This window comes from Morus notabilis, unplaced genomic scaffold (assembly GCF_000414095.1).
Source record: "Morus notabilis unplaced genomic scaffold, ASM41409v2 Scaffold102, whole genome shotgun sequence".
NCBI lineage: Eukaryota > Viridiplantae > Streptophyta > Magnoliopsida > Rosales > Moraceae > Morus > Morus notabilis.
The window spans coordinates 322,045-344,714 of NW_010365014.1; the positions used below are offsets into that span (position 1 = coordinate 322,045).

A 22,670-nucleotide genomic window follows, 5' to 3' on the forward strand; every position below is an offset into this window, starting at 1 on the left:
CCAGCTAGCTTCCTAGGTGACTTCCGGTTGTCATCTTTACATAATATCAATTATAATGACATTTTCTTTAGTTTTTATTGATAATATCACTAATCACTATTCGAAACTAACCTTTTAGGGGCTATAGCTGATGCAGTGGAGGGAGATCTCCTATTTCAATAAGCACTATAAAAGATTTATATATATATATATATATATGTTTGATAGCTAATTATTGCACCGTGACAAGCAAAAAGATGTAAGAATCTAATTTTTTATGCCGAATTTCTTATCCAATCATACTACAAATTGACATCATAAAATTAAATATATATATATTCCCACTTCTACAACGATACAACATACTCGTTTAATTCTGACTCATTATTTTATGTTCTTGGGTCGGATATGTGATAATTAATTATAAAATTCCACATTATCTCCCTTAAACAATATTATAAAACTACCATAATTACAACCATCCAACGTGGCCTCATCTATATACATAAGGATACTATGCGTTGCTCTTAAGCACTACAAGCAAAACAAAAGCTTACTTTTAGTTTTCTACTTTTATCATTTTGCTTTCCCATGGCCATGGCTTTCCGGGGCAAGAAAACCATGTTTGTAAGCCTTCTATGCCTCTTCATCATGGCCTTGTCATCACCGTCTAAGGCGGAGCTCCAGCGATTCGAACACGCAGCGAAAAAAGACGGGTCCCTCAGCTTCTTGGTTGTAGGGGACTGGGGAAGAAGAGGATACTACAACCAATCTGAAGTTGCTCTTCAGGTCTTTTCTAGTACCTCTTAACAAGCTCATTTGTTTCATCCATGTTTAATATTCTAATGTGTTTTGCTTTCTATTCTGAACTTGCTTCTCCGTTTGTTATCAACACATAGAAACTTCTTATTAATTCTTAGTTTCAACATATCAAGCACTCTCGTACTGCAGTATATTTCAAACCTAGATATCTTAGATAATTCATTATGTTAGGAAAAGAAAATGTATGTTTTTTTTTTTTTTCCGTAAATGACGATAACTGGCATCATATTTGTATCTAATTCAAATTTTTAAGACGACGTAAAAAAAAAAAATGCTTGCAAAATTAATGATAATCATAAGCAAATTGTATACCAAAATATCAGTAAATTTATTCTTGAGATTTGTATACTGTTTCATAAAGTTAGCGCCTCATTATAATATGGAGATCATCTAATATAAAATGAATGTTGCAGTGATTGTCCCAGTTACTACCTTCTAATAACGTATTTAAAAAGAAAATGAGCTATGAAGACTTGTTGACCAATGGCAGGATTACAGCACATTACAATTATGACGATGGAAATTTTGTCAGCTTTCTTATTTTCTTTTTCTATTTTACTATTTTAGGAGGTATAATTCCAGGGAGATTCCTTTGTGCTTTTTTATATCCACAAGTATCTTCTTGGTACGTAATCAATTAGTGCAAAATCGTGTGGGAATTGCACAAATGTATTTCGCAAATTGGCATCAATATTACGCAAATATGACAATATTGATTCGTAACTTAGAACTCAATATTTATTTATTGTCTTTTTTTTAAGGTGTTACCTAATTTATAATGGAGCAGTTGGTATTATCATTACCCCCACCAGAACTAATGATCTACCTTTATTTTCATCACCAAAAAAATGTATTTTTTTCATAAGGAGAATTTTAAAAAAAAAAAAAAATTAAAGTTATAGTAGTTGTAGATTAGTAGTAGTGATGATAAATAATTAATAATAACGATCGTGATTATGATGATGATGATAACGACAATAATAATAGTAGCAGTTGAATACTAGTATTACTTTATAGAATGTTATTAATTTACGTTTCCTCATATTTTTTTCTTTTATTGTATTTTTGTTTGCAAAGTGTAATTACTGATTATAATTCCATGATATACAGTTTATGTTGTGTCGTTCGTACCTCTCAAATAACCCAGCTGTTTTTCTTTTTTTTTTTTTTTAAAATTTCGAGTTGGGAAATTCGAAAAATACTATATATAGTTAGCAAAACATTATTAGGCCAGTACTTGGGAGTACTTCAACTGTTTCTTTGTAATAAGTAATGTTATATTTATGACTTCTTTCAAGCTCGTTGTTTTGTTATTCATCTTCGAGGAAGGTTCCTCTGTCACATCTTCAATCTTCATAACAGACATGAATTCTTGCCAGAAATATTATGGTTCTACATATTGATTGTCTATTGAATTTATCCTCACTTTAAACTCATAATTTGTTGTTAATTAAACAAAAAGCTAGCCCGCAAGAATTAATTAATTAACTCCAAACACACATATGATTTGAAGTTACATAAATCTTAATTAGATTGATTTACTCAAGCTAATAAAAAATCAATTGGCAAAAACATTTAAAAACAATACTTTAGCATACAATCTGATATACAATACTAGAATTCAACATATAATCTTCTCTTAATATATGTATTTGTATGTTACGTTTAGATGGGAATAGTTGGAGAGAAGTTGGACATTGACTTTATAATATCAACGGGTGATAACTTCTACGATAATGGTCTGACGGGCACAGATGATCCTGCCTTTGAATACTCATTTAGCAAAATCTACACTGCTCCTAGCTTACAAAAGCAATGGTATAGTGGTACGTAATCTCAAAATCTTCCACTAATATAATATAATATAATATAATATAATATAATATAATATGATTTGGTATATTTAATTCCCTTCACCAATATAATATTCAATATGCATATAAACAATATTGTTAACATATATGTATTTGCATATATTTCATATTTTTATGTGTGGTGTCAATTCTTTAAAATGAGAAAATTCTTAGTGCGTGTTTGGAACCTTTTTTAAAAATGGTGTTCACGTATTTTGAGAAGTAAAAAATGAAAATAAAAACGAAACGACATTTGTTTAAAAAAATATTTTGAAAACGAAAACGAAAATAGTAAAAGAATTAGAAAACAGTTGAAAGTTATTTTCACTTTTTTGTTTTCATTTTTTAATACTTATCAATAATATTATAATATATTAATTAATAAATACGATTTTACTTTTTTATTATACTCAAAATAATATCTTAAAAAATCAACCAAATGCAATTTCAGAATCAGTCACAGAATGATTCTCAAAACAATCTCATTTTTACTTTCTATTGAAAACAAAATCATTTTAAAATCAATTCCAAACGCAATAGTTTTACTCATATATGTTGCTTATTTGGGCTTCAGTTGTGGGAAACCATGACTATAGAGGTGATGTTGCGGCACAACTGAGTCCCATCCTTCAAAAGTTGGACAACAGATGGCTTTGCTTAAGATCCTTCATTGTTGATACCGGTAAGTTTTGTACACAATATCTTTTCTAAGTCATACACAATAGACTAATTTTTTTTTTTCAATTTAATATTTGGACGGGGAAGTAAGTACTAAGTAATGTCAATTGCAATATGTGTTGATTTATAATTGTTAATTATCCTTTTTTTTTGGCAGAAATTGCAGAGTTTTTCTTTGTAGATACTACTCCTTTTGTTGAGAAATACTTCACAGATCCGGAGGACCATGTCTATGATTGGAAGGGAATATTACCCCGGAAAAATTACCTTTCTAATCTCTTGAAGGTGGCTCAATCATAAATGATCTCTTCAATATTGCATATTGATTATTGACAATTATTGCACCCTATATGTGTGTACAAATTTTTCGGAAATGGTAGTAACTAACATTTTTATTAAATAGCCAGATTTTAAGAAATTTAAAAGTAAATAGTCTATTTACTAGCAGTAAATAAATGATTTGCCTAATAACTTTTCTATATTACTCTAGATGTTTTTAAAACTGCAATTCACTTGAATTATTCATTGTTAAAATATTATTTACTTCTTTCTCTCTCTCTCTGTTTTTTTTTTGGCAATAATATACTTTCCTAGTTTTACACATATATATGGTATCAAATTAATCAAGTTCTTTTGTTTTTTTTCTTTTTCAAAGTAATTTTCCCACTATGTTACATTTAATTATATATTTAATTTATGACTATAGGATGTAGATTCAGCATTAAAAGATTCTATTGCGAAATGGAAGATCGTGGTGGGTCACCACACAATCCGAAGTGCTGGGAGTCACGGTGATACCCACGAGATTGCTAAATATCTTCTTCCAATCCTCAAGGTACAGAAGTTTTTTTTTTTTCCCCCACTATACCTATGTTTATTCTCGAAAAACTAATTAGGAGAATATTTAAATTATTTTATCATTTTCCATTAAAATGAAAAATAAATCTAAAATAACTTTTTATATGTTAAAATTTTCAGGAAAACAATGTCGATCTTTACATCAATGGGCATGACCATTGCCTAGAACATATAAGCAGCCCCGACAGGTGAGTAATATAGACTCGACTAGATCAAAACGTACATATTTTTAAATCAAATAAATTTTTGTTCAATTACTCTCATTCATAATATGAATTAATGATATGCATGGCAATTTAGTTGAATAGATACTATAATATATATATATGCACGCCAAAAATTATAATCAAATACTTAAATTGACATGGTATATATATCGAGTTGTTGTTTTGTTTACTATAATAGGTGTTTATAAGATTATCATATCAATTAATAATAAGATTATTATATTTATTAATAAAATACTGGTGTTCTAAGATATGGTTAAAAAAAATTGATATTAGCGCTAGTGTACCGAACACTACTATTTAGTTATTTTTAACTAAAAGTTAGAAAATAAAACCATATGTTTAGTACTAATTATCGATTGGTGGTGGATGGAATTCAGTCCAATCCAATTTTTAACGAGTGGTGGAGGCTCAAAGGCATGGAGGGGAGATGTCAACTGGTGGAACCCAAAGGAAATGAAGTTCTTTTATGATGGGCAAGGTTTCATGTCAATGGAAATTACCCAAACTCAAGTGGACATTGCATTCTATGATGTTTTTGGACGTGTTTTGCACAAATGGGCCACTTCCAAGCAGCTTTACTCTACCATGTAGAGTAGATTATGAAATTATTCTTGTCGGTAAATCTGTATTTATGAACTTAATTAAGGCCCTAATTGTACGGAGATAAAAGGGAGTCTCCTATGTAAACGATAACGAATGTCTATATTTATGTATAAATATATATATCCATGGCCTTTGAAAATTGTCCTCTTTTTCTTTTTATATGGTTTTTTTTTTTGGTCACACAGCGGAGAGAAAAAATTGAAAATTGAAAATTGAATTGTGATGATATGGGAGAAATTTTTCGTGCGTATTACAAAAATAATAGAGAAGGACTAAAGAGAAAAAGAAACCAAAATATCACTTCTTTTATTTAAAAAAAAAAAAGAACCCAAAAAAGGTGATAAGTAATCTACTTAAAAGAGCAACAAAAGGCATTTCAAGTTCATCGTTGAATATCGCTCTTTGTAAAATGGAAGGACGGAAACGTCAAATCGGCCATTCTGTCGTAACTAATTAATCTGATGTCGCGATGAGTTATTGGTCACTGGACATGAAATAGGATAAGAGGCTTTGACACGAGATTTGATTGAGTCCAAATATGTACAGTGAGGATTTAAATTTTTTGTTCAATTGTTAGATTTCCTTGATTCGATGGATTCGAATTTTTAATTATACATTTTTACAGTTAAAAATTCTTAAAAAATATCACATTTAATTTTTTCTGTTACAGTAAAAAAACTCTCAAAAAATACAGAGATTGTTCTTTTGTATTTTTGAGTTAGGCATTCTTGAGTGAAGATCTTAAGTTGAGTTTGAATTATAACTTAAATTGAAGTTGTAATTTGAGTTTGTGTTTAGTTGTGTACATTTGAGTTATGATTTGAGATAATAATCTTTTTGAGATTGTGTTTGAGTGAGTCAAAATTTAAATTTGTATTTAGATAGTATTTTAATAAAAACTCAATGGTGATGAAAAATTTTAATAGGGTATATGGGTGGAGTTTTATTTGTCTTTTCATTGTCAACGCATAGAAAAAAATCATCTCAATCAGAATTAAAACGAAAAAGTTATAACATTTTTAAGAATAGAAAAAATACTGTCCTTTAATTTGAGTTCGAGTTTCTGAACTCGAGTTGAAGAGAAAACTTGAACTCGAGTTTTAGTCCCAAACTCGAGTTCAAACTTAAAAGAACATGAACTTGAATAAAGTTGTAACTCGAGTTGCCTTTTTTTGAGTTTTTGAGCCTGCCGAACACACCCGTAATATCTCAGCTCGAATTGAAAACTCAAATCTGTGAAGTGAATGAGGCCAGTGTTTCAAACAGTGTCTAATAAATCATATCATGTTATATCATTTCATAATAAACACAAAAAAAGTAAAATAAATAATTGCTGTAGTTTAATCTAGCAATAATTTTCTGCATGCAAAATTTAGCGTTTGAATTCCCTCATCCTAAATTTAAATATAAAAATAAAAAAGAAGAACATCAATTTAATACCTTGTGTTTTCAAGAAAAAAAAAAGCATTTTTAATTAGTATTCTATTCTTTTTTATAATATTAGGAAATACTTTGAATTCTAAAAAATACCATTCCATACACTGCCCCACCAAAGAAGTGGGTTTGCGACCAACCTTTGCAAGGGTCTCGCAACCCACGCTATATAGGTTTTGTGACCTACACTGTTCGCAACCGATTTCTCCTTCGAGGGCTGGCCAACAACGACGGTGGGGGAAGAGAGGAGGAGGAGGAGGGCTAGAGTTACTTGTAGATTTTAAAATCATTGGTTTTTGATCAATTAATTTGATGGTAAGAAAGACTTTCTATGCCCCTAAAACGGTTTTTCTTAGGATATTCAAAATGACACTTTTAAAATTGTTATATAACTTTTTAATACTATTAACCAAAAAAAAGAAAAAGATAAGAGAGTTATTTTTTTTCTTTAAAAAAATAGAAAAACAGAAAGAGCCCCAAGTTGACTATATGGCTATAGATTAGAAGACACCTAAGATAAAAGCTAATCGCATCATGATTGGGATTGTACTAATATTATACTTGCCTTACGTAAATCACATCTTTGCTATGAGTTGAATTAATAATCGAGAAAATATGATATTAGTATCTTGTGTTTTAATATAATCGTTTTTTAGTATTTTATGTTTTAATATTTTTTAGTACCTTGTTAAGAAGTTATTTTTTTCTAAACAGATTAATTTATATGAGGGTAGAAATAACATTTTATATCATAACAAAAGAGCTCAAAATACTAAAAAATGATTTTTTTTTTTTTTTGCTAATCATTAAAAACGATTTCTTAAAAGGTTAAGATACCAAATCAAAATTATAAAAAAATACAAAATAATAAAAACTGATTACGTACTAAAATAAAATTTTCTCCTAATAATTTAGATTGATTATCTTCTTAAAATACACAAAATTATTCTTTTTTTGATGTTCGCCATGGGGTTCTGAGCTGATCTCGCACTTTGCTCTACTCCATTGCTTGGCAAGCCGATTATTCCAAGCTGGAACCTTCTAAAAAAAGAAAAGCAAAACTCAATTAATTATGCAATGTAAAGGAATTTAAAAAAAAAAAAAAAGTCTTTTTTTTTTCTTCCTTTCTTTTCTTAGGGTAGAACAGAATATTGATCACAAAAGCAACAAGTTTCCAACCTCCAATGAATGAATGTCTTGGAATTAAGGTATATCCATCTCAGATACACGCAATCATCCCAAGTAATCCTCTCGCTTTCAGAATTTAGTTGTGGAAATAACCGTGTTATTTTTACAACATGGGATTCCCACTAAGTATTTTCCTCAGATATATAATCGATTAATATCAACAACAACAAAAAATGACAAAGGCAATATGCGTACTTGGCTTTCTCTCCCATCCCCAACTATACTTAACGCCCCCATTTGGTGCGCGGACAATGGACACGGATGTATAGAAAGTAATGGAATTAGATTTTAGTTTAATCCAATCCCATATTTGAGGTTACGTTCTTAAAATTAGTGTTGAAACTTTAGATGGGTTGTCCGCGACTGAAAGTATTTAAAAGCGTATCAAAAAAGAATTAAAGTTGTATATAAGTTTTTGATAAAAAAAGAAAAACTTAAGTAGTGACATATTAGACAAAAATATTTATTTTAATTAAAAGAAAGTGAGAAAAATAAATTATTTTAAAGAAGTATACTATGAAAAAATGACCTATCAAAGCATAAAAAAGACAACAGGTAAAAAAAATAATAAAAATTAAAAGAAAAAGTAAAAGAAAGTGGAAAAGTTATAAAAAGAAGGAGGAAGAGGAAGAGGAGCAGAACAAAGAGGAAGCCAACACGAGGTCTTTTTAAAAACCAAATACAAATAGGGAACTTGACAAAAAGAGAGAAAAAGAATTTAGTAGGAAAATATTTTAAAAGAATTTTTTAATTAAATGAAAGTGAGAAAAATAAAGTATTTCAAAGAGGATGCCAACACATGGCCTCATTAAAAGCTAAGTTAAAAAAAAAAAAAAAAAAACTTGATTCTTTTTATTATGTGTAGATGTATAGATATAGAATAGATATACATATAGGTTTAAGTATTTATAGATATAGATACAGATAAAAAAAGGAGGCTGACATGTGGCGAATGAAGAATCATTTACAAAACCCCTTTTTTCTCTTTTAATTAGGTACATGTATAGACATAGATAGATGTATATATAGATGTAGATGTAGATTTAAGTATGTATCAATATAGGTATAGAGAGATGCATTGGTGTAGATATTAGATACAGGCAAAAAAGACGGGGTTGACAGGCCGTGGTGAAAGAAGAATATTGATGACAAAACCTCCTTTTTCTCTTTTAAGTATATGTACAGATATAGATTTAAGTATGTATAGATATAGGTATAGATAGATGTATAGTTATAGAGATAGATATACATGGAAAAAAAGGAGGCTGACATGTTGCAAAAGGAGAATAATTTATAAAACACTTTTTGGCTCTTTTAAGTATGATATATGATATAATAGATAGATAGATGTAAAAATTTATAAATATAGATATGTATATATAGATACATAGATATAGATATAGATATTGATGGATTATACATGTATGCAAAAGTACCACGTAAACAATGTAAAGGAGTACACACTTACATATTTGCAAGTCATATGTCATAAGAAAGAATATCCCGTTAATATACTTGTCCCTCACGCTATGAATGTGTTCCCAAGCTATTAAAAACCCTCTAATAAATTACCCAGCTGGCTTGTATAAACAATGACTAGCCCTGATCTCTTATTTAACGTTTCTCTGATCATTTTCTTTTTATGCGTATTATATACCAAACCATGGCTTCTCTCTCCTTTGAACGTAATAGTAACAATAAAACCGTAGCACTTTTCTTCTTTATTTTCACCGTTACTCTTTCACTTTGCTCGCCTTCTTCTGTTGCTAAGCTTCAGCATTTCCACCACCGAGCGAAGGCCGACGGAACTCTCAGCTTCTTGGTCGTCGGTGACTGGGGACGACAAGGACTCTACAACCAATCCGAAGTCGCTCTTCAGGTCTGGTTTTTCCTTTTCTTGGATATATTTTTTTTGTTACGTTAAATAACCATATCATCTTTTGTTATATGTATTTATTCTCTTAATTTGATTGGATTTCTATAAGATTGAGTAGAAGAGATTAATATCATAGTTATTGTGTTCGGTAAGGTATACACATTAATTATAAGGAAACATTAGGAAATTAAAGGTTTATCCAATAAATATTGTGAACTACTGCTAAACACCTGATTCAAAATGATATAGACTTGACAAATTTTGCCTTAAATGTGTTTAGATCATATGCATGTACTTTCGTTTACACGTGTACTAAACTGAAAGCAACAATATTTAACAGATAAAAATGGCATAGAAAACCAATTATTGAAGCAAAATCTCACTAGTATTTATCTTTCAAGCAAAACTTAAAGGAAACAAATAAGATGTATGTATGTATGTATGTCCATTTCCAGCTTTCCTTATGCCTCCTATATTTATCTACGAAATACTAAATGATACATATTAGCGAGCTACAGGCTTAATTATGAAGGTTTAAAACGCCTCGCCGATGCTTTTAACCCTCTAATTGTTTCTGCTAGGCCAATATATGGATAAATAATTCTCCAAAAAAAAAAAAAAAGGTACAGAAAACACTCAAATAATTTTCGTGCTCTTGCTACGGTTTAAAAACAAAAACTCCCCACATGGGTATTATTACGCATTTTAATTCCCATATATAGAACTACTTATGAACCAACATGATCAATAAATTAATAATTAATGGTCAGAAGGTAACGTGTCGTTGTAAATTAAATATCTAAATACCATTATGCCATGTATATATATTCCAAAAGGATTCTCTTCGTATATTCTCCCAATGAGGTTGATGCGAATTACGTGTTGAAATAGACCATAAATCGCTATCATGGATATATAATAAGACTCCCACATGTATTGTCATCGTAATATAAATTGTCAAAAGATATCCCGATTAATATGACACGTCAAATTTTTTTAATAAGCCTACCATCCAATTGAAAAGAAATTCCTTAGTTGTATAATCGTAATATGATACTAATTTTTTTTATAGGCTTACTATAAATTAATAGTTCAGTAAATTAAAGAAAATCCGATTTTGTGTTTTTTTTTTTAAAATATGTTTTACCATTTCATTATTAGCTTAAACATGATTTGTTCTCCAATTTCCAGATGGGCATAGTTGGAGAAAAACTAGACATTGACTTTGTGATCTCAACTGGTGATAATTTCTACGATGATGGCTTGGTAGGTGTGGATGACCCTGCATTTCATAAATCATTTTCCAATATCTACACTGCCCCAAGTTTGCAGAAGCAATGGTACAATGGTAATTATTTATATTCTTTTTTTTTTTTTGCCAACAATAATTCTAATAATCTATTTTTTTTAGAATTTAATATAATTTGTGGCATGGTATTGCGATCAGTCCTCCATTAATTCAGCCAACTTTTTACTACTACTAATTATTATTGGCAGTCTTGGGGAACCATGACTATCGTGGGAATGTTTTAGCACAATTGAGTCCCATTCTCAGGAAAAAAGATAGCAGATTTCTTTGCTTGAGATCATTCATTCTTACGACAAGTAAGTTTACAAGTTTCAAATGTGATTTCTAATATTGTAAAGATTAAATTAAAAAAAAAAGAGTATAGAAACATACTTTTATATATATTTGTTCAAGCAGCTTCAAAGGAATATAAAGCAAAAATAAATAATAAATAATAATAGAAAAATAAAAGTAAAAATATGTTACTCTATTTATTTCAGTGGAATTCTTACAGTGCAGTTAAAAATTAGAGAGAGAAAATCTAAAGTTCATTTCTATTGTGCTGCAGAAATTGTAGAATTCTTCTTTGTAGACACCACTCCATTTGTAGATGACTACTTTACAAACCCAGAGGACCATACCTATGACTGGAGGGGCGTTTTACCAAGGCAGAGTTACCTCTCAAATCTCTTGAAGGTAATTTTTTCTTTGTTACATATACGGTGCAGGACCTATAGCTTCTATTACACTAAAAATAAATAAAATCACCAAGATACGAACCATGAATCACATACACACTCACGAATTAAGTTACGACTTAAGTTGTATATGTAAGATAAAAATATTATAATAAAAAAGTTAAATTTAAATTTTTATGAGAGAAAACACTGTAGTAATAGTCATGACTTGAGTCATGGAACGAACAATACTCTACACTTTATATGTTTAAAAATAATCACCAATTCCTTCCTTTCACACAATTTGCACTTAAAGATAGTGAAAAGAAATAACTAATTACTTGGGTTTTGCCATATATAGGATGTGGATTCAGCATTAAAGCGTTCCACTGCAAAGTGGAAAATTGTGGTTGGACACCATGCAATCAAAAGCGCTGGACACCATGGGAATACTCAAGAGCTTGAATCACAGCTTCTCCCAATCCTTGAGGTATATATTCATACGCACACAGATATATATATATATATATATATACAACTACCAACCATGCTTGTGGATTGTAGCATGCTACACTAGTTTATTTTCGCTTCTTCAAAAAGTATATATTATGGGTTGAAATTATACTCGCTTTGAATCATATTGTTCAGGAAAATAACGTTGATTTCTACTTGAATGGTCATGACCACTGCTTGGAGCACATTATTGATGCCAAAAGGTAAACTTTGTGGACAAATTACCCTACAATGTTGTGTTTTGAAAGACCTTTTTGCCATGCTTTCCCTGTATATCTCGCATGTCGGTGAAATTTTCACTAAGCCTAAAGAGAATATATATAAATTGATATGCTTTCCCTCTTGGGCAGCCAAATCCAGTTCTTGACAAGTGGAGGTGGCTCCAAGGCATGGATAGGTGACATAAAATGGTGGAATCCAGGAGAACTGAAGTTGTACTATGATGGGCAAGGTTTTGTGTCTCTGGAAATAACCAAGAAAGTGGCAAGCTTTTCATACTATGATGTCTTTGGTAATGTCTTGCACAAATGGACCCTGTCCAAAGAGTCGGACTCATCCGTATAAAGAAATTCCTCCCCAAAATAGCCAACGGTGGCTTTTGCCTAGTTATATTATAAATAGAGAAGATGGTGAGATTCTTAAGGGATAGTCGGTGAAAATCACTACTGGCTATGATGTGCATCCCTGAGTCACTCTAACATGTAATTTCTGTGAAACACACCATAATTCAAACTAATAAGAAACTTAAAAATCGAAATGTGAGTTTTGTATCCATTTATTAATTAGATATACGTCTCAAAAGTCATGCAATGCTTCAAAGTTCAAAGGAAATGTAAATACTAAGATTATTAAGAATTTCGCACCTATTTCATCTCATTCAAGACTCTCCATGGGCAAGTGTGTGCCGAACCAATTTCACTCAATCAATTGAAACCCATATAGACTTATGTGCTTCGAAGGACGATGAGAGATATCTAAATATTACAATTTAAAACTACCATAAGCCCATTTTATGTCTCACTCTCCACTAAAGTCGCTAGTGTGTCATTAAAGATCAAAAGGACTTTTATAAGTTGTAATGTAAGGCTAGGCTGAAGGGGAGATGAAAAGGCACCTCGTGGACCTTGCACGAAATGAATGAAAATTCACACACCATTTCAAAATTCAATCATTCCTCAATTATCAATCATCCCCACAAAACTCTATTCACAAACAACCAGAAAAACACAAAAATGAGAAATGTACAATAATTTATTCTCTTTTTGTTCTTTTTTTTTTTTGAGTTAACACCCGAAACTTATTTGGTTTTGTACATTTTGATAGGGGGTAACATCATTGTTTTTTTTTTTTTAATAAAGGGAAAATTGAGTAAGAAATAAAAGAAAAACAAATAATAAACACTCTACGGATACAACCAAACCACAAATGAAATTCACCATGTTGTGTGGAAAAATGTGGATGACGCATGGAAGAACAACAGTGTGACACGTGGCCTTACTTTTCCTCAAAAGGCAACAACCCTCGACGCTGGGGACTCCCTTTCCTTCTGCTGCAAAAGAAGCCCAACTTAGGACGCCAACTCCTCATGACGACGACAGGTCGTACTGTCGACCTCACGACGGAAGTCCTTCAGGAGAAAATCAATTGCCAAGAAAGACAACTAGGCTGAGCAAACAAAGACGGTGAGAGGAATGCCCCAAAAGGAGAAAGCCTGACATCGCAAGTTGCGTGCAGAAATGAGGGATGTCTGCAGTGCAGGCATTAATTGCAAACCCTTAAACCGCCTTACAGGGGACAGAAAAGGGTTACAGGTACGCACAGAGCCGTAATAGGAGACTAATTGGCTGAGTGAACAGTTCGCAAAGTGATTAGTGGGCTACGGTCTGGGCCTAGAAAGGCAGACCACTTGAGTGCTTCTGCCTACAAAGGAGACCCACCCAATGAAGGAAGCTCAGCTATAAAAGGGGCAAAACCCCATACAGGAAAGGGGTTCGCTTCCTGAGAGAGAAAAAAATGAGAGAACAACAGTTAATGTAAATTGTAACAATCTCAAAAGAAATATAAAACTACAATGGATGTAGCTCTTCATTAACAGAGTGAACCACTATAAATTTCGTGTGTTCTTCTACTTGAAGCATTTCTTCTCATATTGCTCACCATTCTAAAAATACAACAAACACTTCATTGCATAAATTGAGTACACAGTCAATATCAAGCCGGTAATCCGATGGGGTACCTAGAGGTGACCCGGCCTATTTCTGTTGACGAGATTTCACCGTCAACAATTGGCGACTCCGCTGGGGTTCGAACCCAGAATCTCTGGTTCATACGTTTGACCCCTAACAACAACATAGTCAACAAGCATGCCTCCAAGAAGAAGAATTAAGGCCATTAACCAAGGCAGCCATATGGACGAAACCGCCACACATCCGGTGAATGACGGGATGGAGGAAGGTCCACCTCCGGTCAAAAATGAAGTCCCGCCCCCAGACATGCTGCGGCCGGACCCTGTGCAGATGCAGGCCCAACTAACCACTCTAACCGACCTGGTACGTGGACTAATGGCCGTAGTCGAGCGCTTGGACGGAAGGAACTCTATGCCGCCTCTAGAAGACGCCCCGAGGCCGCTGAGAGCTGCCATGGCTGAAAACCACAACCCCGGTGACCGCTAACATGTCCTAGAAGGAATCAGGAATAGTGAAAATCATAGAGGCCATCCTAGGCCTCGACCTTCCCAATCCTCCGGCAACCGTCTAACGGCCGTTGGGCTCCGGGCTCCCGAGGACCGGATAACGAGAGGCCTAGGGAACCCCGATGTACTACCCCAGAACCCAGGAAGAAACCCACCGGGAGACTCAGGGTCAGTACAGGCATGCGGACAGGCAAGGGGCGGACCCAACGTCCAAAGGGCAAAGGCGTCGAGAGTAGCTGGCTCAGCCATCTCGGCAGAAGAAGCGCGCGCCATTATGGAACGTATGGCCAGCCTAGAGCAAAAACTCACGGGCGACGTCGCCGCCCTAAAAAAGAACATAGGACGAGTGGCCGAGGTGGGAAACGTCGACATCACGCCTAGCCGCACACACGACCATCCATTTACCGCAGAAATAATGGCGCCACCTCTCCCCGATAAATACAGGTCGCCGTCAATCCCACCATATGATGGTCGAGGGGATCCTGACGATCACTTGGAGATGTACACAGGGCACATGCTCTTACATGGGTATGCCGAGGAGATTATGTGCCAAGCCTTCCGGAACCATTTAACGAACTCTGCCCGAAGATGGTTTCGGACGCTGAAGCCAAACTCTATCTCAAGCTGGGATAAGTTGAAGGAAGCGTTTTCCCTCCAATAAATATATCCCCCAAAGCAGAATCTGACGACGATATACCAGAAGCCAAATGAGTCGTTGAGAGAGTGGCTTGCAAGATATGGGGAAGCTGTCGCCGCCACGATGGACATAACCGACCGGGAGGCCTTGATGGGGGCATTGTCTAGCATGAAAAGAATTACCCCCTTCAAGAGAGAGCTGAACCGAAAGCCTCCGTCCAGGTATAAGGAATTCCTTGCACGAGCGCAAGGCTACATAAACGCCGAGGAAACGAAAGCGAACGACCCTGAGCACAGGTCCAATAAAAACAAGGGGACCAAACAAAGGTCGACGCTAGCAAAGCAGGATAGAAAGAAGCGACGATGTGGAGGAAGTGGGGGCAAGCAGCCCGCTTCGACGTCGAACACTCCAGAAGCCAAAAAGCCGAGGCAAAAGGAGAACCGGACCGTTTCAAAAGTACGATTCATACCATGAATTAACAGTAGGAGCCGAGGAAGTGTTCAATCAAGTCGGCCGCGGGAATCTACTGTGCCGCCCAGAGCCAATGAGGTCAGACCCCAGCTGAAGGAACCAGAAAAAATACTGCAGGTTCCACGGCGACGTCGGCCACCACACTAATGATTGCGCCAATCTTAAAGATGAAATCGAGAGAGTAATCCACGAGGGGAGGCTGCAGGAGTTCAAAGCCGAGCGGAGACCTAGAAACGATGGCTACGGCGGCCAGAATGACGGTCGACGCCAAGAAGAGAACCAGCGCCCAGAGGACCGAGAACCCATCGGCGTCATACGAACTGTCATCGGCGGCCCCTATATAAGAGGAGACTTGAGGAGATCTCAGAAGGACTACGCCCACGAGGCCAGAGGGGTTTACCAGGAAAGGTTATGGAGTGTCTCCGCTGTAAAAACACCAAGATTCAGCAGCACCGACGTGGCGTTTAATAAGGACGACGACAGCGGAGTTCACTTCCCCCACAATGATGCGTTGGTGGTAGAAGCCATGATCGGGAACCATACTGTGTGCCGGATCCTAGTGGACAATGGGAGCTCGGTAGAGCTCCTATACTACGACTGCCTGGAAAAGATGGGGATTCCAAAGGAGCAGCTAGAAAATACCTTCATGCCGTTTTACAACTTTACTGGAGACTCCGTCATCCCTCAGGGGACTATCCGGTTGCCCATAACCGCAAGAGAGAAACCTCGACAGGCCACCACAATAGCTAATTTTTGTGGTAATAAGGGGGGGCTCCCAGTACAATGCTGTGATTGGAAGGCCAACCCTCCAGGCGCTGAGGGCAATCACATTCATTTACCACCAAAAAGTCAAATTCCCTACCCCAAATGGCGTGGGTGAAATGAAGAGCAGCCAAGCCAGTACGAGACTAGGGTTGCATACTCCGATGCCCTGCGCGGATATGACCAGCCGGGAAGGCAGGAGGCCAAGATGGTTTATCAAAGCACCGTCGAAGACATAGATCCCAGGATCCAAGAGGAGGTCACATGGTCTCAACCCATCGAGGAGTTGGTGGAGATCCAAGTCGACGAGGGCAAACCAACCAAAGTACTGAAAGTAGGCTCAGACCTAACCCCATCACTTAGGGTTGAGGTCGAGGGCTTCCTTAAGAAAAATCTAGATGTCTTCGCCTGGAATCATGCTGACATTGAGGGGATCGACTCAGAGGTCATATGTCATTCTCTGAACATTGACCCCTCATATCCCCCCAAGCGTCAGAAGCGTCGACCGATGAACCCAGAGAGGTACGAGGCACTAAAAGAAGAGGTCGACAAATTCATCAACAATGGGTTCATCAGGGAGGCCCATTACCCGCGATGGGTCTCAAACCCCGTGTTGGTAGTCAAGCCTAACGGAAGTTAGAGAACATGCGTCGATTTCAGCGATCTCAACAAAGTCTGCCCAAAGGATGGTTTTCTACTCTCTCGGATAGACCAAATGGTCGACGCCACATCAGGACATGAAATGCTGAGTTTTATGGATGCCTACTCCGGGTATAACCAGATCTCCATGCATCCAGCCGACGATGAGCACACATCCTTCATAACCAACAGGGGCCTCTACTGCTACAAGGTAATGCCTTTTGACCTAAATAATGCGGGGGCTACCTACCAAAGGCTCGTGAATAAGATGTTCGCTCAACAGCTTGGAAAATCAATAGAGGTCTACGTCGACGATATGCTTGTAAAAAGTGTCAGGGCCACCCAACACACCGACCATTTGGGTGAAATGTTTGGTGTACTGAGAAAATACCACATGAAATTGAACCCCCGAAAATGCGCCTTTGAAGTTAGATCAGGGAAATTCCTTGGTTTCATGATCAGTAACCGGGGGATAGAAGCTAACCCTGAAAAGAATAAAGCCTTGCAGGATATGCGGTCCCCAACTAAACTGAAAGAGGTGCAAAAGTTGACAGGGTGCGTCGCCGCTTTAAACAGATTTATATCAAAAGTGACGGATAAGTGCGTCCCCTTCTTCGATGCTTTGAAAGGGAGTAGGCGCTTTGAATGGACACCACAATGTGAATAGGCCTTCCATAAATTGAAGGAGCACTTGGGCAAGCCCCTAATCCTGTCAAAGCCCATCCTTGACGAAGAGCTTAGCTTATACCTCTCCGTGTCACAACACGCCGTGAGCTTCGTGCTAATAAGAGAAGAAGAAAAGGTCCAGCTGCCAATCTACTATGTGAGCAAAAGACTCCTCGATGCCGAGTCAAGATATACCGAAATGGAACAATTGGCCCTCGCCTTGATGGTAGCCTCGAGGAAGCTTTGACATTATTTTCAATCTCACACAATACGGGTTCTCACAAATCACCCGTTGAGACAGGCGCTGCAAAAGCCCAAAACTTCTGGTCGACTTTTCAAATGGTCGGCGGAGTTAAGCCAGTTAGACATTAAGTATGTACCAAGAGCAGCGATCAAGGGCCAAGCGCTGGCTGAATTCTTCCATAGACCGGCTCCTGCCACACCAGAAGAAGTCGAGATGACAGAATGGAAGCTCTACGTGGATGGAGCGTCGAGCGATAACGGGTCAGGAGCCGGCATATTGTTGATCAGCCCAGAAGGCCACAAGATTACTTCGGCGGTTCAATTTAAATTTAAGGCGTCGAACAATGAGGCAGAATACAAAGCGCTAATTACGGGGCTGCGACTGGCCAGTCACTTGAAAATTGAAAGGCTCAGCATCTTCAGTGACTCTCAATTGATCGTCGGGCAAGTGAAAGAAGAATACTAAGCGCGCGGCGAGAAAATGAGTGTGTACTTGAGGAAGGTGAAGGAAGAACTCGTCAAGTTCAAAAACTACGAGATACTTCAAATACCACGAGCCGAAAACACCAACGCTGACGCTCTGGCAAAGCTAGCATCTTCAAAAGACTCCGACGCACTAAGGGTCGTTCCTATTGAAGAACTGGAGCGACTGACCATTGAGGAAATAATTAAGACATTAATCATCCAAATAGGCGAAAGTTGGATGACGTCGCTCATCCAATACCTGATGGATGCAAAACTACCAAATAATAAATATGAGGCCAGACGGATCAGGTATAGAGCCGCCAGATACTTATTGTACGACGGTTTGCTTTACCGACGAGGCTATTCAACACCTTTACAGCGGTGCCTGGACAATAACGAAGCCCAGAAGGTCCTCCAAGAAATCCACGAATGAGTCTGCGGTAATCATATAGGGGGCAGTCTTTAGCTCTTAAGATTTTGAAGTAAGGGTACTACTGGCCCACGCTTAAGAAGGACGCATACCAATACGCTCGACGTTGCGATAAGTGTCAAAGATATGCTACAATTTCTAGAGCACCCCTAGAAAACCTAACCTCCATTCTCAATCTATGGCCCTTCGCCAAATAGGGGGTCGACTTAATCGGGCCATTACACCTTGCACCCGGAGGCTTTAAGTTTGCCATCATCGCAGTAGACTACTATACAAAGTGGGCAGAGGCAAAGGCTCTGACTACAACCACGGAAGCAGCCTGCACTAATTTCATGTGGAACAACATTGTGTGCAGGTTCGGGGTCCCCCACTCGATAGTGTCCGATAATGGGAAACAGTTCGATAATGCGTCAACACGAAGATTCTGTGGCAGCTTGGGCATTCGAAAGGACTTCTCGACGCCAATACATCCACAATCTAATGGGCAAGTCGAAGCAGTCTATAAAATATTAAAGTATACGCTAAAGAAGAAGCTCGACGATCTAAAGGGAAAATGGGCCGAGGAACTTCCCAAGGTCTTGTGGGCATACAGAACGACGAGCCGAAGTACCACGGGCGAAACGCCCTTCTCCATGGCGTATGGCGTCGAGGCAGTACTGCCTGTAGAAATTGAGACACCAACTCTAAGAACTGTAGTCTACAACGACAACGGCACTACAGAATGCATGAATGGAGAACTCGACTTGTTGGAAGAAAAGAGACTCGACTCCCAACTACGTCTCGCCGCTTATCAGCAAAAAGCAGCGCAATATTACAACAAGAGAGTTTGACAAAGGAGGTTCGTCCCGGAAAACCTAGTATTAAAAAGGGTGGCGCAGAGTACAAAACCCAAAAAATACTGATCCTCTGGGTCCAACTTGGGAAGCGTCCTACCGCATAAGGGAAATGTTACGTCCTGACACCTACATTTTGGAAAACCTTGCCGGCAAGAGAATTCAACACCCATGGAATGCAGAACAGCTAAGGCTGTACTACCAATAGTGTATGTAATTCTTACGCATCCCAATTGTATATTTTTTACAATTTAAATAAATTGATGTGTTTATAGAAAGAAAGGAATCCACCCCTTAATAACATGTCTGCTTAAAAAACCAATGTATATTAAACAGACATGGAGGCACAGGTCTACGGATCGCTAAAAAATGACATAACGACCCCAAGGGACAAAATTAGATACTCCTCCAAAAAGGAAAGAGAGGCGAACACTTAACAAAATTCTAAGGGATTTTCTAAGACGACGACCCCAAGGGGCGAAGCCAACGACGACTCCTTCAAGGAAGAGAGGCGAATACTTTGTAAATTTCAAGAAATTTACAAAGGCGACGACCCCAAGGGGTGAAAATGATTACTCCTCTAAGGAGAAACAATGAGCAAATATGAAATCTACTGTCTTCAAAAAATGAATGAAATAAAAAGAAGTCCAATATTATATAAATTACAGGCAGCAGTCCACAAAAAAAAAAGGAAAGCTTTAGGCCTCGCCGCCAGTCGCCGAGTTATCGCCATCGCCAGGCGGGAAAGAATTGTCATCATCAGCAGAAGGAGGAGGAACATAAAGGAAGCTCAAATCCCACTCAAGATGCTCTTGTTTTATCAGATCGACGATTTGTTGACCAACAGAATGAAGATCCTTAGTACGAATGTTGACGAGCTCCGGAGAAGCCTTGAACTCCTCAATGATCTCCGCACGCTTGGCGTCGAACATTGTTGCGGCCTCGGCTTCGGCTTCTTTCTTCCCCTCAGCTTTTCCTTCAGTAAAACACCTCTTCACCGCCTCAGTAGCTTCGGCTGACTTATTCTCAAAGATTTCTGCCCGCTTTGTAAGATCCGCAACCGCAGTAGTTAAATTGGCCAACTCCTTTTGAAGGTTTGACATCTTGGCCAGTTCACCTTCCAAACTCCTCAGTTGGGCCACGGCCACATCCCTCTCCTCGACGACAGACGAACACTTATTCTTGGCATCATCAAGAAGAGAGTTAAGCTTGGCTTCCACGCTGTCCATCTCCTTATCACGTTTTTCAACCTTGACTAGATCAATAAGGTTGAGAATGGCAAGGACAAGGCCCTGAAAAATTAAAGGTCAGAAAATAAAGATACAGAGGACGAAATCAACAAAAAGAAAAGGCAACTCGATCGAGGCTTACGTGAATCTGTAAGGAGATCTGTTTGCGCTGACGATCAACCAGAGAAGACTGGGCGGCGGCGATCCAGTGCGGCTTGAGAAAAGACTCATATAGAGCCTGAAAGACGAGGGAGAAACGAGGGGGAAGTTTCAACATAGCCCCAATCTCGGCGTTAGAAATATCCGAGACTTGGAAGTTGGAATCTATCATTTTTACCCCCGGGATAATCACGCGTTCCCTAGGCGCCGGAGGAACATCAGCAACATCAAGAATTGGGACCGTCGGCGTCCAAGTTTCGGTCACCGGCGCCTTCTCTTTGTGCCTCCTTTTCAGGGCAGGAACTTCCACCTCCGACACCGAAAGGGCCTTTGTGGTTTTCCTTTTTCTCGGCCCCTGGAAAGAAGAGCTGGCTTTCTCCTTTTCCTTGAATGGAGGTTATTGGCTTGGCGGGGGCTGCTGGCTTGGCTGAGGCGGCTGATTACCGAGAAGCTGAATCCTCAAAGACGCCATTTCTGTGCAAACGACGAGACAAAAATATAGTCGACGTTTGGATAGACAATGCCAGAATAAGAAAGGCGTCAAGATCAGGAGTTTACCTTCGTCATTTAAATGGAAATATTCGCGAACGGCGTCAAGATCGGTGGTGTCTGGAAGATTAAGAATCAACCCAGCGTCTCGAAGATTGGACTTGGTCAGGAGGGTGTCAATATGACGAGCTTTGGACGAAAACGAAAAAGCCTGCTCAACCCTCGCCAATCTATTCACAGCAAGTTTCGGCCGGTCTTGACTAACTATAGGATAAAAGGACTGTCAACATAAAAAAAAAAAAAAAAAGTGGGGAAAGAATAAGAGAAGTCAAAATCTCACCCAAGTTCCCAAACGACGCTTGCATCTTCCTTCGGCAGGGCAAGCAGTCGTCAAGATGAAAGTTAAAAGACCCACGTATCATAAAAAACATAAGTTTTCACCCATGTGACGATAAGGGTATACTCAATATTAACTTGCCGAACCTGGGTTGAGATCTCCCATGCCCACTCAAAAAGTACCACCCTTGCACCTTGCAACGTGGCACAGTCTGTACATGAATCTAAACTCGTCCAGCGGAAGATCAGTATCAAACCGCTGACTCCACAAAATCCAGGCGCCGGCAAAGCAGTACCAAAAATTCAGTGCCAACTGAGCAGGGGAGATGCCATAGAAATGACAATAGTCATTTACAAAGGGATGAACTGGAAGGGTCATCCCCGCCGTGACAACTCTGGTATAAACGGGGAGGTATCCGGTCGGAGACATGCTAGTCCTGAAATGCATATCCGGGAGGAGGTATTCGAACCATCTCCCGTCAATGCAGCCTTCTTTGACAGCCTGGATAATGTCCTTATTCCGAACCCTCGATGCCACGATGTCGGCCGTAAAGAAAGGCATGTCCAGATCTCCACTCGTAGCAGCCAGGAGGGCATCTACCAGCGAAGCAGCAACCCCA

The 22,670-nt window shown here is 37.7% G+C and overlaps 2 protein-coding genes across 4 annotated transcripts; both read left to right on the forward strand.

The window, feature by feature from the left end:
* Window positions 1-471: 471 nt before the first annotated feature.
* Window positions 472-5,147, forward strand: LOC21402231 (purple acid phosphatase 3). 2 transcript variants are annotated; one of them, XM_010107240.2, is made up of 7 exons: window positions 472-768; window positions 2,471-2,627; window positions 3,229-3,336; window positions 3,490-3,617; window positions 4,039-4,167; window positions 4,311-4,378; window positions 4,798-5,147. In XM_010107240.2, the coding sequence occupies exons 1-7, from the start codon at window positions 571-573 to the stop codon at window positions 5,009-5,011; spliced, it is 1,002 nt and encodes a 333-aa protein (XP_010105542.2). In that variant the 5' UTR covers window positions 472-570; the 3' UTR covers window positions 5,012-5,147. The 2 variants fall into 2 exon arrangements, with proteins under 2 accessions (XP_010105542.2, XP_024027410.1); XM_024171642.1 differs by having other exon boundaries at window positions 3,499-3,617.
* A 4,105-nt stretch (window positions 5,148-9,252) lies between these two features.
* Window positions 9,253-12,854, forward strand: LOC21402232 (purple acid phosphatase 3). Of its 2 annotated transcripts, none has more exons than XM_010107241.2 (7): window positions 9,253-9,524; window positions 10,713-10,869; window positions 11,019-11,126; window positions 11,378-11,505; window positions 11,848-11,976; window positions 12,135-12,202; window positions 12,350-12,854. In XM_010107241.2, exons 1-7 carry the CDS (start codon window positions 9,288-9,290, stop codon window positions 12,561-12,563), a joined length of 1,041 nt encoding a protein of 346 aa, XP_010105543.2. In that variant the 5' UTR covers window positions 9,253-9,287; the 3' UTR covers window positions 12,564-12,854. The 2 variants fall into 2 exon arrangements, with proteins under 2 accessions (XP_010105543.2, XP_024027415.1); XM_024171647.1 differs by having other exon boundaries at window positions 12,360-12,441.
* The last annotated feature ends 9,816 nt before the right edge of the window (window positions 12,855-22,670 follow it).